The following is an 18,898-nucleotide window of genomic DNA, read 5'->3' on the forward strand; positions in this document are numbered from 1 at the left end:
AATAGCCCTTATCTAGTAGAAAAAGAGAGAAAAGCAGTATTTCACTGGATCAAACAAATGCAAAACCAAATTTATGTTATTTGCTGTATGGGTTACAAATAGCCAGTTGGCTTATGTGACAATGACATCTAGCATCTATTCTCTTGAAAATCAGCATGTTATGAAAATCACACACATATATAACACTCATTTGTATAACTAGCAGGATTTCTTTAAATAACAAAACTTAGACCTGAATTTCAAATACCTGTGAATTTTTTCTCCAATTACATTAGTTGTTCACCTAATTTTCATTTAGTCTTGAGCTAAAAGCAAAGGATTACATGGCAGGTATTTTACATACACATAACACTAATAATTTGCAGCACCATTTTCACTCTAGCTGTATGTGGCTAGTGAGACTGTTGCTTCCTCTCTGAGCAACATTTTATCTTATTTAGCAGAGGAAGACTCATGCTTTAAGATCCATGGTACCATTTCCAACTCATGGTGTTGATTCCTGCAGGGATTCCCACTGTTTAAGCCATACAACTAAATCTGTTAGCTCAAATGCAGCGACAGATTCATTCTTCATGGGATGTAATCACTAAAGGGTGAAAAATGGGCCACTGTGCATAAATATGAGTCACACACACATTATTAAAAATCAAGTCACTAAATTGATCGATGAACAAAACAGTGAAACATCACAAGAAAAGTACTTTAAAAGGGTAGCACTGTCTGAGTAGAATGAAGGTTAAACACTGCAGGGATGCAGAGACAGAAATTAGGGGAAACAACTGCAAAAAGCACCAGTACGATTGGGTAACTGCAGCTGTAGAATGCATCAGTATTTTAATCTCTTCACAACCCAGCAAATCCAAAACAACAATGAGCAGATGTATTTACCACTGTGGTCCATGGCACCTGGGGGATCCTGGTGTAGGTCATGGTCATGTAGATGATCAGAAAGAAGACAGTGAGGACCCAGTAAAACACAGCTACAAACATCACCCAGCCAAAGGCTGGATATAGGAAGTATTCTGTTCCAGCGATCAGAGTCCACACCAGCAGCCCTAATATCTGCAAAATTATGGAGAAGAAAGAAATCAGTTACACAGTCTTAGACTTCTTATATTTGTGCTAGGTCAAAGAACACCACCACTGCCAACCACATAGTCATCTCATGAGCCGAGCTGGGGTGCTGTACTGATCTAACTACATACAACAGTAATCTCACGAAACTACACGTAATACTAATCTAACAAAAAGGAAGAACAAATAAAACTGGTTTTGCTGCAGCAGGAGGTTGCAAAAAGAAGGGCAGAAACGATGCATCTCAGTCTTGACTTAGCCCACCTTTCTCTATTATGAGACCATACCTGTGGTGGTTTTACAGCTAGATCTCAAAAGTATTGCTCATTTTAAATAATATTTAAAAAACAGAGAAAACATCATAGATAACTGTGTTTGAATTCTAGCCTGCTAGCTTACATGCATTACTCTGCAGTCAGCAAGAAGCCTATGAAGGACTGCTGGGACCTTCAGGTCCCACCTGCTACAATCATGGGTAACCAAGCACTTGGGGTCTAGGTCAAAATGGTTCATAAAACAGAAACTCTGTGGAGTGTCAAGCACTACAGATGTAAAACAAGTCTCAGGACCTTATAATAGAGGGAGCAGTACAATATCAACAGCCACCTGTAATGCTCTGCTGGACCAGGTTGGGTATATTATTGTATGCCACAGTTCTTGAAGCATTTCCAAAATGATCGGCCATAAGAAGCAGAAATCCTAATCCATCAGTATGGGGAAAAGAACCTTTCCTCTTGATCCTGAACCTGGCAATCTGTTCACGTCTGACTCAAACAAAATACATCAGCCGGGGATTTTAACATGCAATCTTCTGTTTCCTCTAGGGTTAGCTGATCTCCAGTGCATTAAGGGAGATGCAAACAAATCAGAAGCCAAATGGATGACAAAGAGATTTGCCAAGGGGAGAAAAGCTGTGTGTTTTACAAGGTCTCCAGAGATTATGAAATATTAAATAATTTTTTTATTTTAAACCTTTCATATATTTATACATTTAAAAGCATTTTACTGCAATCTGTTTTGGGAACTAAAATCCTCTTGTTTGAAATAAGGCTCACCTCTTTTTGCTATCTGGACTATGGTGAAATTGCCTAGCAGAGATAAATGAGAGGAAGACAAAATTGAAGAAAACAGCACTTATTAAACAGACAACATCCAGAGCAAAACAGACTAGGAAACCTTCTATGTCAATATCTTGTCTCTGGCAGTGGTTAGTGACAGATGCCTGAAAAAGTACATAAGAATAGATGACACGGCAGTAGCATTTCCATGGTCTGTCTCCCAGGCTTTCAGGAACCTGTTGTGGAGAGCCTTCCTGAGCCAAAGTGATATCCTTGTAGCCCTTGGGAGGGCAGTTCTGCCATAGCTCCATCTGCATCAGTGCTGGCCCCATTCCCATGCAACTTGTTGGCCGTGGTACCATTTACTCTGCAATTGCAGAATTCTGCATGTATTCATAACGATACATTTCTAAACATTACATACAAGATAAAACTATCCCGTTAAACAAGAGTTTACTACAATCTGTCCTGCTAACTTTTAGCAGCTGACACCTATTTACTTTGTCTTCAGTTCATCTTCCAAATTGCCAAACAAAAATCAGCCTTCAATTTGTTGTCTTGGGCATTCACAGTATATTACCATATAATATTCCTATTTTCATCCACTTCTACACCATGTACTCCTAAAAGAACCACAAAACTGTACAATCTTTTTGTCTTTTTAATGGAAAAAAAAAAACCAAAATGGTATTTTAAGAATTTTAATTTCTTTCACCATTTTTTTCCAGCTTAGCAATATCTGGAGCACAAATTTTATGGGGAGTGACCGAGAGAACTGGGATCGTTCAGTCTGGAGAAGAGGAGGCTCAGGGGAGACCTGATAGATTTGATGCACTACAGCTGGCTTGGGCCGGGCTAACAATTCCCAATTCATTTCAGATACCAGGTGAGGGCAGCATTGCCTCACAAGAACAGTTCTGCTGGCATTAACAGGATAGTCTAAAATACAAAGTTACCGGCTCAGCAATGCTTCTGACAGTTCACTCTCATTCTAGTTCCATTCCAACCACATTTCACTAATAGCAGCAATTCGGTTAATAATGCCTTAAATTACACAAACTATACATGATTAGATTAAAAACCAACTCAATTTTAGTGCAGCAACTGCTTTCAGATTATACAATCTTGATAGGCCATTTAGCTCACAAAATGCCCTTTTCTTGCAATACAAAGATGCTTCCTGTTGTGCCCATGCTCATTAACCCAAATTTAAATTCATTATCCATAAATTATATCAATGAATAATTGGTCTCATGCTTAATAAACAGCTATTAAAGACAGATTTATCCTCTCTCTGAGTTGCCGGCACAACACCATCAAAGGAAACTTGGGAGATGAAGAAAACAGAGAAATGTAACGTCATTAAACACCTAAGAACAACAGCGTGGGTTCTGAGTGAGCTTTAAAAACAGCCAGATAACTTCAGTAGGGCAGTGTAACAGATAACTAACTTCAGCACAAATGAGATTAGTCAGAACACCTCAGCACAGGCAGCGATTATTTCTGAAAATGGTAAAAACTTTGCAAGCAGCAAGTTATTAAAAAAGAAAATGCCAAAGTTACATGAGACCACTAAACCTACACAACTGCACAGTGCAACTATTCAGACGTGGACCACAGCAGTGGTGGTATTCTCAGTTAACTTTCCTCCAGCAAAACTCTAACCTGTGATTACTCTCTGTCTTTCAAGAACACTTTAATATTGAAACAGCCGTACATCTTGCTTGTATCTCAAAGAACTGCTTTTAATGTGTGTTGTAGCTCGCCTGCGTCAATGGCAGACCAATTTGTCTAAGCAACTGAGATGCACCATGGCTTTCTCAGATTTATATTCTTTACCAGTTCTTGGTTCATATGCAGCGTAACTTTGATGGGTTGCATATTAGAGTGCCCCTGACATTTTCAGTTAGATCCAGATACTCTTACCGCATATTACTGGAGCTGACAGGCTGAAATAATATTTCAGATTTCTTGATTAGATCTGAAAAGGTCAGACCAGCTCATGGTCAACAATTCACTCTCTGTGTAGTTAAATGATATGGCAAACAGTTTTATTGCTGATGTAAACACATGCAATAAATTGATTTAAAGTTCACGCTGGCCGACAGTACCTATAAAATACCTTAGGTGTCAAAGGAACAGAGACAGCTAGACAAGTCTTTCATTATTAGCTTGTCTTTTCAGCATGTTAAATACTGAGATGGCTTCTGTGCTGTAAAAGCCTGTCTCCTAGTGTTTAGATTGTCCCTTACATTACATGTTTGCTGTTCAACAGATCAGTACAAAGTGGATGACACTCGTGCATCTGATGGAACCGAGAATACCACTTCTGATTTAGTAACGAGCCTCCCTGCTGGGAATAAGGGCTATGGCTACATCCAAATGGCATCTCAATCGGCTCCTAGTGCACAGAACGTGGCAAATGAGTGACAGGTAAGCGACACTGTAAAGCAGAGACCAGCTGCAGTACCTGAGGAATGCTCACAGCCACTCAGTGTGTACACAACTAGCTTCATGGCTACAGACTGGCCAGAAGACAAGGAGAGCTCCATTCAGTAACTGGGAAAGGCCCAGATCTCATAATGCTACAGTGGATTGCTAATAGCTAAGTGTTTCATTTACTGACCGGTCAGAATATGCTTATCTAGAGTTATAGGAGCATACTGTGATGCTGTCAAAAAGACTTTGAGAAAAGGAAGAACAAACATCAAGAAGAAAGAAGAAAACAATGCATGTGGCAGCTGATGGCAGGGGTTGCTGGCTTATCAGGCTAGCGGGGCTTCTGCAGCTGGGTCTGATATTTCAGGTTGGGTGGGAGATAAGGATTTTACTCATCAGTAAATCATAAAGGCAAACAGTTTTCCCTTGTTCATTACAGTCTATGATTTCACCTTGGATATCTCTTTTGTGATTATTTGTCTGCCAGTTGCCCAGGTATCTCCATTACTGCATTAATATGTCAAATATACTAATGCATACTTCAGCAGTTGGCAGACACCATAAAAAGGAAATAATTCTGTAGCAAAGTCCAATATTATTGAGCGTGCAAGTTTAAAATTAGATGCTTAATTGCATATTCAAACTCTTAAATAAGTGCCATAATTTATCTGCAGTGCTAAGAACTTCAGAAGTATCAGACCACATAGAGATGTGAAAAACAGAGGCTTTGTAGCCTAGCAGATGAGATGTATCTCGTCTCATGTTGCTGGTACAAGCAAGCAAGTAAGAAATAAGAGTGAGCTTCAATCTGTGCATCCGGTTTTGCTTTCAGAGGCAGCCTGAAAACTGCAGAACTGAATTTGTACTTGCAAACTATATTCTAAAAGCCCATGATGTTTTCTGTGACACTGTTCTGGTGATGTTAATGTTGCAAATCTGCAGTGTTCATCCTGACTGGTTAACACAGTAACACAGTTTTACAACAGCATATGCATCCCTTTCAAAGAAAAAAGAAGGCTCACTGTGGTAGAACTGGCAGGGAGAAAAACCCCAGGCCTGTCTCATTTCATGAAGTAAAAACTATGTGGCATGCTTGCCTGAAGCTTTCTGTATTTATCCTAGAGATGCTTTCCAAGACCATTTCGGTTAGCCGTATACCTAAGTATTGTAGGATTTATGCAGCATTGCTAATGGCTGAGATGGAAATGACAGGAGGAGAGATGTGCATTTGCAGAAACAGTTTTCTTCCATACTCAAGGCACCTAAATATGGACAGGCTCCAGCAAACAGAAAGCAAGACGTCTTGCATCTCCTTCCTAAGAAAGCAGATTTACTATCAGAACAAAGAGAAATCACTCTATATTACTGCACATCTTTATTTCACTCTTAAATCACAATCTAGGAGCTACCTCAGCAGCCTATGAATGTCTCACCCTCAGCCTTTTCTTCCCTAGGCTACTCTCAGCCTGCAAAAAAAAAAACCAACCAGGGAGTCTGCAAGCAAGGAGAGCACAAACACTTGTTGCACACCAAAATGAAGGATCGGATACCCTGACTCAAACTGTCCCAGAAGGGAGGTGGGGTGAAAGATAATGAAAGAGAAAAAAAGGAGAAAAAAGGGTATTCCTTCCCTATTGTTCCTGTAAAATATAGCCAGGACAGTCAGTTATCATAATAGGAAGATTTATTTGCCCTATACTTGATGGATGCAGAATGATTTTTTTTCTTCTTGCTAAGACTACATGAAATAAGTGTTTGCACTGCATTTAAATAATCTCTTTAATTGGGACTTTTGAGCTCCCACACAATACATGAAGCCATATCCATCAATTTTGTCCACTGCCACTAGAGGGAGAAAAGCCACTGCTTTTGTAGAAAAACGTTTCATGATCCCTCATGCGTTCCAGATGACCACTGGCAGCGGGCGATTGATTTCCCTGCCCAAGAATCACCTGTCCAAAGATAAAGAATGGTGGTGGGGAAGAGATGGAGCAAGATACCGAAATTACTCTCAGGGCCCCCTAATACTAAGGGTGCCATTTGCATACAGTACCCAAACGCAGCAGCCTGGAAGTATGCTCTCAAATAAAGCCAAGAGCTTGGTTGAGTCATATGGAACAGTATGACAAAGCTTTCAGTCAATTAGAGAGCATGACTTTGATGAATTAGAGAGAATGACTTTGATAGTTTAATTCCATACTGACCATGATGCACACAACAACAAAATCAAATGTAAATTCAGCTACAAACTACTCAAAATGGGGCTCATTTATTTGTTTTACTTAAAGAAAAAAAGAAAAAAAACAACACTTGTATTTTAAAATCATATTTTAGAGTCCATGGAGGAAGAAAGACTAAGAAAAAAATATGGTGAAAGCATATGAACAGCAGATAAATGAAATTCCTGTCCAGACTAAAGTACAGCTCAACAATCGCTTTAGCTTAATGCTGGCAAATCTTGTTTTGTGTTTGGTCAGAAGAAAAGGTGACTCATATTTGGCTACATTTTACAGAAATGCAAGAGCCTTGCTGAACTACCTTTGAATTGTCAAGCCCATGTTAATTCTCGTACTTTGTAATAATCTAAGCAATACACTTTCTTAGCCTGACTTATGTCTGTTTCAGTTGCAAGCACTTTTTTAACATGAAACACTACATCAGGTTGACATCAGCCAGTCACTGCCCTTCTTGTTACTCACAACACTGCATTGGAAGTATTTATTTTGCTGAGATCTCCTCAGTGAAGGAAAGGTCTGAAGTCCACCCAGGCTGTCTTCTTTTGTGACAGCTCTGTGCAATAAACTCTGCTTCTATAGACAAAAATCCTTTGAATTCCTATAGTTTCACAGGTTGTACATCAAATGAAAACAGGCTGCTGTGTTTCTGTTGAGAGTTTTTCAGGGCTTGTCATTCCTAACAGAATTCAGAAAGCCACAGTTCTTGCAGAAACATCCAAGTGGTCATAATGGACACACACACAGAGTATTTTATGATTTATGAAGTACCGCTCTTAAGCATCAAACTTGGCCTTAGCTATGGAACTCTCTCCTATGTTTGAAAATGTTTCTATTCATAACAAAAAGGTGGAAAATTGAGCCCCTTCTAAAGAAATTTCTGAAAACTGTCAGATTAGTTTTAATATTATTTTTACGCAATCTTCAAACTTTCTGTCACACTTTTGGCTCCATAGCAGCAACAGCAAGCACCCCTCATGAAAGTGAGGGCTTGAAATGCTGGCAACACTCACCATTACTGGAAAGTAGAAATCTCTCACAGAGCTGTTTTTTAGGGCAGCTTTCACTAGAAAGGGAATCATGGGAGGTGGAAAGTGTCCAAACATGCTCCAGAAGTATGTTTTCCCTACAGTGAACTCTTAGGAGCTTAGTCCAAACCTTCCTACAAACCACACAGAAAACCTGTAGATCCAGGATTGAAATTGTTTAAACTCATGCTCACTGGAGGAGATTTCATTCAATAGGGAGGATGGGATAGTCATTTCAGAGTGAGAACTCAAAGACCTTCAAGAACAGACAGACAGAACTCTAATGGCTTTCCCACAGCTCCAAACAGCAAGGAAGTCTTCCCTCAGTAGCTCCAATTCCCTAGGAAAGAGCCCCAAACCACCTTCATCTACAGAACAAGGGCCAGACCTGCTCACACCTGAGTCAGTAGAGAAGAGCCAGTTCTGATAATTAGTATATGATGCTCATTAGCCAGATCAGTCATATGGTGAAGATGTACTTACTTAGCTAAAGCATGTGTAAATAAAGATATGGGATTGACATTACAGCATGAGGGTGAGCCACCTTGCAAGAGTGCCCAAGAAATTGTAAAGTCTCACTGGGAAGAACTGCGAGAGGGAGGCACGTACTGGCTGGCACACAAAGCATTAAGTTGGAAACACTCTTCTGAACAGAATGGGTGTTGCTATGCTGCAGCACTTACTGGGCATAAAATCAATAGGACCTCAGCACACCCCGATTTAATGTTGATTTAAGATGCCAACTCAGATGAATAAATCACATGGCACTCCTGTTCTCACCTTCATAGATGAGATCACTGACTCTGCTGCAACTCATCAACTCATATATGAAGAACCTTCTACAATATGGTGCTACAGCTCACTGCAACCAACAGCTGAGGAAAAGAACTCAGGAGGGGCAGAGTAAAGAAATTGTCCTGTCCATCCCAGCAGCACACTACAATACCGAGCTCTTGCTTCATCTGAGAAACATGCAAGGAATGTGTGAGACTGGAGCTAGCGCCGCTCATGCAGACCAAAAAGAAAGAGTGAATGAAAACAACTGAAGATGTTCTCTGCAAAACACATCCCATCCCATAACCATCAAATTTGTGCAAATAAAAAAGGGTTTGCTACATCTACCAAGACATTTTTTTTGTGGAAAAATTATTGGAGGCAGGATAGTGAATATTCATAAATAGACAAAACAAAAAATTGAGCTTGGGTTATAATTTTTTCCATGTGATCAAAAAAAAGCAAAAAAAAAAAAAAAAAGAAAGCATTAGAAACTGTTAGAAATGGAATAGAATAATAAAAACTCTAACAAATAGTACACCTCACTGTTCTTTACAAATCAGTAGTGTACCTGCACATTGGAAATGTTCTGCTGATACAGGCTGGTTTAGCAGTAGGGATCAGTATTTAAGTTTAAGGACCAATATACTAGTTTAGCAAAAGGAATCAATGAGTGCTTGTTCTAAAACTTTCCATTGTAACTGCTTGGTGTGTGAACAGCCTTATTTTTCTCATTGATTCTGCTTCACAGGAGCACTGGAGTCACAATAGACGACTTTTATCTTTGCTGGTACATGGACTTCTTCCTTGGATTTCACATATACTGTTTTGAATAAGAGTGCACTACGATAGAAAGTTGCTCATATGGCCTAAGAAGTAATGGAAATTAGCCAAACTGGGGAAAAACAGCAAAAGGCCAGCCAAATGTCACTGTGATGAAGCTGATAGAGAAATAAAGGGGAGGAAGAAGTTGGTCGTACGGTTACCTTAGATACAACTGTGCATGCCCAGAAGGATACTGGCATATATTATTGAGTTCTTGGAAAAGAAAGAATATGTATGTCAATGTATTATATTTGTATGTCTTAACTGTTTAAATGTAGAACTTGAACTCTGCGAGCGCGTGCTTGATTTGTTGTCTCCTGGTACATGCTGTGAGGAATAAGGGAATACCACTTTCTAACACCACGCTGAAGTCAGAGAGTTTTCTTCCCAGATTTCAGATGACACTGTTCATCCCTCTCTCCCATTTCTAAAATGATTCAGTAGGCTTAAGCAAGGCACCAAGAATGGCTCCTGCAAGAAATGAAATTTAAAGCTGGAAAAAGATGACTTCTAATTTTCTATTCGAGACAGAAGGAGGATGTGACAGAAGTCTGCAGTGCTGGGTGGCATAAAGGGAGCAAGGAGTGGGCTAGGCCTCACAACAGAAGAAGCAGCCAGCTGAACTATCAGACAGAAAGCTGAAAAAACAAGCAGAAGTAAGTGGTATTGCAAATAAAACAGAAAACAAACAAAATAACACAACCCAACAGTAACAAAAAACCAAAATCTGATAAATAGCCAAATTGTGGAATTCATTGTCACAGGATATAATGGAAATCAGAAATAAGAGAGTTTTAGAAAACATACAAACTCCTAGAAGCTAGGCTAGCCCATGGCTATTACCTGTATACATGACATTCAACACACAACTCTCAGCTCTCGAAATTCCTAAATGCACAACTTGTCAGAAGCCAGTAAACTACCATGGAAGGCTCTTGCTCTGTGAGCTCCCCTTCTCACACTCCCTCATAGGTTTCCAATATTACTGATTATTAGAGACAGATTAGCAGATCAAACAGCCCAATGATCCTATCCATTACAACCACCATGATGCGCTGCTCGTTTAATTGGCCTTGCTTCCCTGCAGGATACCCTGGCGACTGAGTGCTGGAAGCTACAGAAGTTTTGGCAGACTAGGATGAGACAGCCACACAACACATCAACACAACATGTTTTTCCTAATGTAGGGCTATGAGGAATGACCTCATACACTAGCAAAAAAACTGGCCTGAAAGATGCCTTTACCAAATCTATCTTCTCAGCAGAACTCTGGTTGATCATTAACAAGTCATTAAAATGTGTACAAAGCATAAAGATTGGTCCATGTCCCAGGGCACTTTCCACATTAAAGGCTTTAAGGTTTTTGTGGGCTGCATTTGGGAGCACACATCTGCTTACCAGCTGCCTACCAGTGCCTGTAAATCCCAGCTTAACACTTATGTTTTGCCTGAGGAATGACCCACACAGAGTTTATATAGGTAATGCACTTTGCCATGCATTACACATGCATTAATTAACTTGTAACATTCTTGCTAGCTATCATTTTATCTATAGAAGCAGCCAGGTCTTCGACGACAATGCTCCTTTATTTGACAAAAAGACATTTTTATGCAGGAGACAGCATGATGGATCTTTCCCAGGTCAGTCAGGAAAAAGACCGGAGGTCAGCTTCTCTCCTAAGGCACACAGAGGTGTTGCATTTGACTGGCAATGCACTGCTTCGTACTATCAGCCGCTCCATCAGTGGCACGGTTTAATGCAAAAATAAAGAGGGGTGGTGCAAAACCTTACTGCAGACAAGCAGCCTGCCTTAAAAAGCACTTACTTCTCTAGAAGGGCACTCGGTGAAACAGTGGGAAGGCAATGACCTCCACAGTGCTTAATCTCTAAACCTGACCTCGGCCAAGGAGGCTGCCTGGCCTCCTCTCCAGCAATCATGATAGATGAGAATAAAAGGGAAGGCGCTGCTCCCTCTTCCTGTATGGCACCACCTTCACGTCCATGAGAAACACCTTCCTATTGTTCACTAATGCCTCTGATGTGAAATTCACCTTTTACAGTCTGCGCAGCTTCCTGACAGTGCTGGGAGAAGCGGTGCTGCTAGGGCCAATGCCACGGGCTGCAGCTGATGGCATCGCGTCTCCAGGCAATGTTCACTGCAATTCCTGCCGTGCTTTGCCCTTCGGCAGCAGACACGAAAAAATGTAAGAGTATATTGGATCCAAACACAAAAGGATTTGCTTTTTCAGGTGTTCTAGGAGGGAATTTTCACTTGGTGATGTTTTTGAGTATGAACTTCAAAGTTCTAAAGCAAAACAGTCACAAAGAAACACACACTACTGGAAGGGACTGATATTCCTCTGTTTCCTAAAGGTTCCTTTTGTGCTTCTTAAGAAACAGCACACTTGATCCAAACACCTTCAGTTTTAAAACTAGCAAATAAGTGCCATGCTTTGATCATTTTTTCTTTCTAAAACTCCTATTATAAGTCATCAGAATAGGCAAAACAACAAGGTTAAGTGTTCTTGTATTTAACATGCAAATATTAATGCATTTTGGAGCTCTGAGTAGAAGCTGTAGCTGATTTCTCTGAGGAATAACGTTCACAAATAGGTCCTTCAAATTGCCCTGCTCCCATACAAGCAGTACAGAAGGAAAAACGCAGCTCATGTGAGCCATGGGGATAATTCATGGAGCTGATTTCTCATGAGTTATATCATCAAATCTGTATGACGCCTGACTTCAAGTTTAAAACATCTCCATGCCGATTTTAATTTAAAAATATCTCTGTACGAAATTATAGATTTTACAGATTTGAGAGCTGACATCAGTAGCAAACATCAAGTACTTACGTGGAAGAAGTTAAAACAGCCTTGCAGGGTTTCCTTGATACAATTTAAGGTTCAAAACAAACCTAAGCACAAAAACTGGGACACCCTACTGTCACGTTGTTTTTTAATTCCTGTTTTGAGATTTGAAGTTGAGATTAGACAAGGCAGGGAATTTCTGCGGATGCAAAATCTCATCTTGAGACAGAAAGGGTTTCAGGAGTACCAGTGCATTTATAACTGCAGGATAGGGTCTGCCCCCACCTTCCTCCAAAAGCAGATTTTCAGTTGGGATTTTTTGGATGCCAAGCTCAACATACTACCTTTTGTTTGTGCAAATTTATTGTTTTTTAACATTAGTTCACAAAGATACAGGAGTTTTTCTGAGAGTGGCTGCAGACTTTAAAGGCAAGTAGTCAAGATATACTTCCAGTGTTAAAGACCTGCCCTGGTGCTCTGGCGTTATGTCTCCTATATAAAGCACCCATACAAGTGAGTGTGCAGGCTTAGCTTGTTGCATACGCTGAGTGTGTGTTTGTCTTTGGTGCTATCAGGAAGTGCATTCTAAGGAAATGACAACCCTTCCTCAGAAAAATTAGAATGAAAGACTGTTAGCTTCAGTAATCTCTAAATGCCAGAAATCTCCTTTTCTTGTTCTCTTTTATTATGATTTAAACAGGAAAAAAAAGCTCATAAGTGAATTCTGAGCTTAGAAAACAGATGACCATATATGTCTGCCTGAACATTGTGTTTTCCCCATTATAGCTATTTATTGTCATTATTTTTATTAGTATATCATTGTTTCTTCAGGACCATAACGGTAGGAAGGTTTGTTCTTTTGTTTCATATAAATGAAAAAAGCTTGAGGTATTTTTTTGTTCTTCTACCTTGCCCTTATCTCTTTTTCTGCATACAGACTTTTCCATAGCAAGAAGCTTTATAATACTTGATCTTCCTCTCTCCCTTCATCCTCTAAAAAAGTTCAAGCTCCCTGGGCTAGAAAAATACTGGTTTCCCAAAGCAATGATTTGTGTACATTATTTTTCAGATTTGGTGCCCGTGCACAAGTTAAACACACCCAGTCACAAAGAAAGTCACCCTGCCCTCTTTGAACATTAATAAGGCGAACTATTTTTAAATGTGAATTCCTAACCGTGGTTACTTATGAATTAGGACTGATTATTTATGTAGAGCACTTTGTTTAAATGGTGTCTACTTTCTTCGGGAGAACAATGCAGTGTACAGCTGCTTTATTAATAATGTCATTGGCTCTTTGTTGCTATTTTTACATTTCCATCTTCCTGTTAGGCCATGTAAATAGAGCTGCCTATAATTAGCGGACGCACAGCATTGTTTCACAAACCCTAACTGCTACATTACAATAGAAAACTCATTACTTCTTTGGAAATAATTTTACTTCATAGTTATGAGGCTGTATGACTGTGTGTAATATGGTGCAATGGGAAAAACAAAGAGAATATCTGCTAAGAAAGCCTATTGCTGCATTCCATTTCTACTCAAAGATCAGCAACACCTTAAATGCTTTTTTTCAGTTTTATTTTTAGAATGAAACTATTTTTTCATCTCCAGCTGGACACATAGAGATTGGTTTTATAAAAAAAGAAATTTAGCTCCCTGTGAGAGGAAGTCCTCCCATCACCAGAAGCTGAAGCAGTTCCCCCTTGCCTGACCAACTGTAGACATGAAAATGAGCCTGCGTACAAATTTGCTGTATTTCTTGACTATGTCAATATCTAGACCTGTATATAAATGTCCAGCCCCAGGAACCATTATCCATGTTTTTAGGTAAGGACTCAGGATTTTACAAAGACCAAATCACACACTGTAGAAGCACCTCCCTGAAAAATCCTTTTTCTTACCTGACAAAACTGTTTTCCTTCTTGAATGTATTTTGCATATAATGTGACAACACAGACGAACAGCATGCTTACATATATTTTATATTTGCACACGATTTTCTGGAAGCATTTCCGTTCATGCAGTTCACATTCAGACCTTTATGGCCACGTGGGCATCGCACAAAGAATTCAACCTACAGAATGCTCTTAGGAAAGAGATGTCTTAATGAAGACATTGCACATGATAGGATTAATGTTATAGAATCATGGTATCACAGAATCACCAAGGTTGGAAAAGCCCTCTCATATCACCTAGTCCAACCATCAGCCCATTTCCCCCATGCCCACTGCCCACGTCCCTCAGTGCCACATCCACACGGTTCTTCAGCACCTCCAGGGCCGGTGCCTGCACCACCTCCCTGGGCAGCCTGTGCCACTGCATCACTGCTCTTTCTCGGAAGAAATCTTTCCTAGTATCCAGTTTTCTCTCTAAATAAGCTGCCATACTGCCAATTGCACTAATTGCTGAAAACCTCAGCCTCACTTCAATCTGAATTTGTCTAATGTCACTTTCCAGGTATGTCCTTTTCTCACATCTCTGTTAGTGCTGATAAATTAAATATATCTTTGTACTGAAAGCTGTGTTTATAAGTCAATGAGACACAACTGAAGGAGAGAGAATCATAAATTTATGCATGTGTAAGTTTTCCTTATTATCAGTAGCAGTTAAAAAAAGGGTTTTCTATGAAGGAATCAGGAACAGGGAATATACAAAATTTTCAGACAAGTCCTATTTAGGAGCCATTATCACTCTTCTACAATTAATATTCACAGAGCAGTTTGGGGTGCAAAAGCAACTTTAAGATGAGCAATTCTAAACAAGTGAAAATATTAATGCCAAAGGCAGAAAATTAATTGGACAAACTTGAAAACAGACACTGTGGATCAGACATACTCTTGGAGCAGTCCTTGTCACCTTGCTCCACCAGCTCATTTTTTAGATTCTGCAGAAAAAAGCCTGCAAGCTTGAAGGGCTTCCCACAACGAGCCTGCTTCTTGTGATAAATACTGAAGTGGTGCATGCAGCATTGGAGAACAAAGTAAAAAAGCTCCACAGGATACCTGACACTTGAAATTCAAACTACCAAAGTCATAAATTAAGTATATATATGCCTGCATGTGAGCGAGGGTGTAATGTTCCCCCAACTGCTTCAATGGGCTTTCTGTAAACAAAGAACAAAACAACTGGCTGCAAACCTCAGCTTTCTAGTGCAAGGAAAGCAAGTTTCCAATCAAGAAAAAAAACCTTCATGGCCTGAAGACACTGGCTTATTCAGATTTAAATAAGTGACCAGAGATGATTTAATGCCCCTCATGTCTACTTTACTTTCCTGACAGAGGTTGCTGCCCCACAAGGGTGACAGCTGCACACAAAGCTGCTCATGAATTACTGCACACTGCTGCTCAGCATACTCAAGGTAAACAAATCACTGGTTTGGGTTATGGCTGCACACTGAACTGTGAGCAGCAGCCAACAGCATGGCACAGAGAACTTTTAAACTTTCTGCATGACAGAGCTACCAGCCTGGAGTTGGAGCTTCTGAATTTTCCTCCTGTAGTACATGAACAGAAAAATCAAGAAACGTTCAAGAACAACGAGCCCTTCTTGGCTGTTGCTCTCCCTGTAGGCATTTATGCCTCACTCTCCCCAAAAGAAAGCTAATAACCCTTGAGTTTTATGCATATTCAACTCCATTACTGTCTCTAAATCATATTTTCCAACAGAGACTTCAAGACATCTGCAAACCACTTGGGTTATCATGGATTAATACACGAATCCCCAACCTTTTGGCTTGCCTGGGCCACACCGAATGAAGAGGAATTGTCTTGGGCTGCATAAGTTGCTCCTAAAGTCATATCTCTTATTTATTTCCATGGAAACCACAGCACAGTAACACTATTTGATAGAGCAAATTCTCAGCTACAAAACACTGTTTCTCAACATAGTCACCACCATTAGCTATGCATTTTCTCCAGCAATGAAGGAGGTGGTGACTTACTGTTGCCACTGCTGGAACACATCACCCCCCACCTCACTGTGCCACCATCCACCATTTGGTCCTCACAGACATTCGCCAGGTGCTGATGAATGTCAATGGGCACCATTTTTTTCCGCATGGAGGGATTCAATTCCACCCTTTTACTTCATACACACTTCCATGTCAGATGCCATTCTGTCAGACTGCCCCTCTGCTGCCATCTGTCACAAGGCAACAACACGTACTGGGATATTGGTGGGAAGGTTAAGCCTCTGCTGCCAACATGTACCACCAACATCTGCATCTGACATCTTGGGCCAATGTAATGAAATAGGAGGCATTACTTTCAGAGCAACCCTCATAAAATACACAATATTACTAATGTATACGTAACAAAACACCTTAATTTCTAATATTTTTCTTAAAATGTTAATAAAGAGAGGAACAAAACCATAAATCCAGTGGGATATTTGAACATGTTTTTGTGACACTAATGCATCAATCAGGTTTAGCGGCAGTGGCTGCAGTTCTTATTAAGCTCTCAAGGTGTTCTTCGGAGATTTTTGATGAAATTTTTCTCTTCCTATGCTTCATCCTTGAAAACAGTTGCTCACAAATGTGCGTGCTGCCAAAAAGTGATGACATGAATAAAGTGTGATTGTAAAGCAAAGGATATTTTTCTCTGTTAAGATAAGGATTATGAAAGACTGGCAAAGAGACGTGATCAGATTTTTGAGTTGAATATCTGATTGCAACTCTCTATGATCCATTTGAAAATTTCCAGGTCATGTATTTACGTGGACTGAAAATGGTGTCACCAACATAAATTGACGATTTTTTTTTTTTGCAGTCTTGAAACCTATTCTCAAATTCCTTCGTCAAAACAGAACGACTGTGTATTTTTCACTGTTCAGAGCAGTGTATCTAGCCAGTGTATCACGATGCATACAACTATCTGCCATCTCTTGAGTCAGCTCTGCACAGCACTGCTCTCCTCATGCGCTGATTTCAGCCAGCACAGGGTTAATAGGGCACCTGTCGTTTGGTTGTTATTGATTGATGGGTGCATGCCTGGGACCAATCTGTAGTGAAGAGCCACCCGCCTTATAGCATGGGCCTTGGCCATGCCACATTGCCAGCCATGCTGTGCTATGGGTTGAACATGCCTGATTTAGTGGGACCCCCATGCCTGGACAATTACAAGTCACGGTGGAAAGTATTCCTTCTACACTGACCTTCCTGCTCCTCTGCAGGCACAACACTTTCCTTTGGACAGGCATGCTGTTAGCCTGCAGACCAGTACAACTCCCAAAGATATGAGCAAAGAGTGCTCACCTTCCTAGCACAGATTGGAATTTTGTTCCAAAGAAGACAAGCCAATCTCCTCATCCTGAGACCCAAATAAATCTAAACAAAATACAAGCAATGCATGCTTGCTCTCCAGCCTGCCTTACCCACTCACCCTCACCCATCACTGATGCTGAGGCAGAAAGCCAGAACACGTGACTACGCCTCAAGTCATGGCTCCAAGCATAGCACAGATTAAACTGTGTGAGGAAAGGACAATACCAGCCACCGGTGGAGAAGTCCATCTCAGATCACAGCTTGTGGTTTAGGGACATAGGAGTGGGGTCCATCTCTGTCTTGGTGCAGGCTGCCATGAACAGCAGGCAGCTGGTGGTACCAATTCCCATAAGTGCAGCAACCGACTTCACTGCGAGCTGTCTGCATTTGACCTGCAGTGCAGTAACAGCAAGTGATACAGCGTGCATGCCACATTACAAGGGAGAGAGCTCAACATAATGCAACAACAGCCAAGGAGCCGAGGGGGTTACAGGCTGAAGCTTTGCTCTAGTTGCAGGCTCTGCTCCCATCCCAGCAGCTCTTTTGGAAAATCAGAGCCTTTTCCTGTAGTTTTGTTTAAATTACAACATCCCCAGTATATACAACCAACTAAATGATATTTACTGAGCTCACTTCCACACCTTTCCCCTTTCCCTTGCCTCATATTCAGACCACAGCTTTCTTTCCAGTATTTTCATCCCGATGATTACAGTAGAGCAGATACAATAAGGAGGTCTTACCACTCTTTGTTCAAGTACACTTTGGTGATTATTTCAGCTATCTACCTCCCACTCAGAAGTGCCTGTTTTTCCACTGAGGGGGAAGGGAAGGCCAGGAGCCAGTAAACTGATATTGGCATTTTGTTTAAAAGGTCTGTGTGCAGGGTCAGAGCTATTTAGTATATTTTCCCCAGAAAGCATTATTTTCGTTGTTTCAAGTCAAAGGCAGAAAATTAAATCAAAGAGGGAAAATTCTTTAGAAAGCTCAAAACCAGTAGGCTACAAAAAGAAGTACTTTACAGATTCCCTTACTTCAAGCTACCAACTATTCCCACATTAAAATCCTCACAGTGAAAACAGCCCACTGAACTGTGCAGAGAGTCATCCTATAACTTCCTACAGCACACAAATCGCAGGTCTAGCAACAGAACTGCAAGCAGAAAGGAATTAGGCTAAGCACTTCATTAGCTGAGAGCTTAGCTAGATCACACAAAGGGAAAACAAAGAACACTGCAAGTGAAGTGATTTGCCTTTGATACAGGAGAATGCTTATACATGCAGCCTTACATTAATCAAGTGATGAGGCAGGAAAGTCATGGGACACATTCATGTATTGGATAGGAACACATTTAGATTGACTTTGTGATACTGTGCAGCTTTGATGCTTAGGATTTATG

At 40.5% G+C, this 18,898-nt stretch overlaps 1 protein-coding gene across 1 annotated transcript in view; it reads right to left on the reverse strand.

Annotated features, from left to right (window-relative positions):
- Window positions 1–441: 441 nt before the first annotated feature.
- LOC122168481 (CKLF-like MARVEL transmembrane domain-containing protein 8) overlaps window positions 442–18,898 on the reverse strand; it is a 28,856-nt gene continuing 10,399 nt past the window's right edge. The window contains exon 2 of the mRNA XM_042833846.1: window positions 442–1,062. Coding sequence (XP_042689780.1) covers window positions 844–1,062 — 219 coding nt within the window. The 3' untranslated portion in view covers window positions 442–843. The remainder of the gene's footprint in view (window positions 1,063–18,898) is intronic.

The sequence above is a fragment of the Centrocercus urophasianus genome, unplaced genomic scaffold (assembly GCF_019232065.1).
Source record: "Centrocercus urophasianus isolate 14NV4802_14NV808 unplaced genomic scaffold, USGS_Curo_1.0 seq_427, whole genome shotgun sequence".
Taxonomy (NCBI): domain Eukaryota; kingdom Metazoa; phylum Chordata; class Aves; order Galliformes; family Phasianidae; genus Centrocercus; species Centrocercus urophasianus.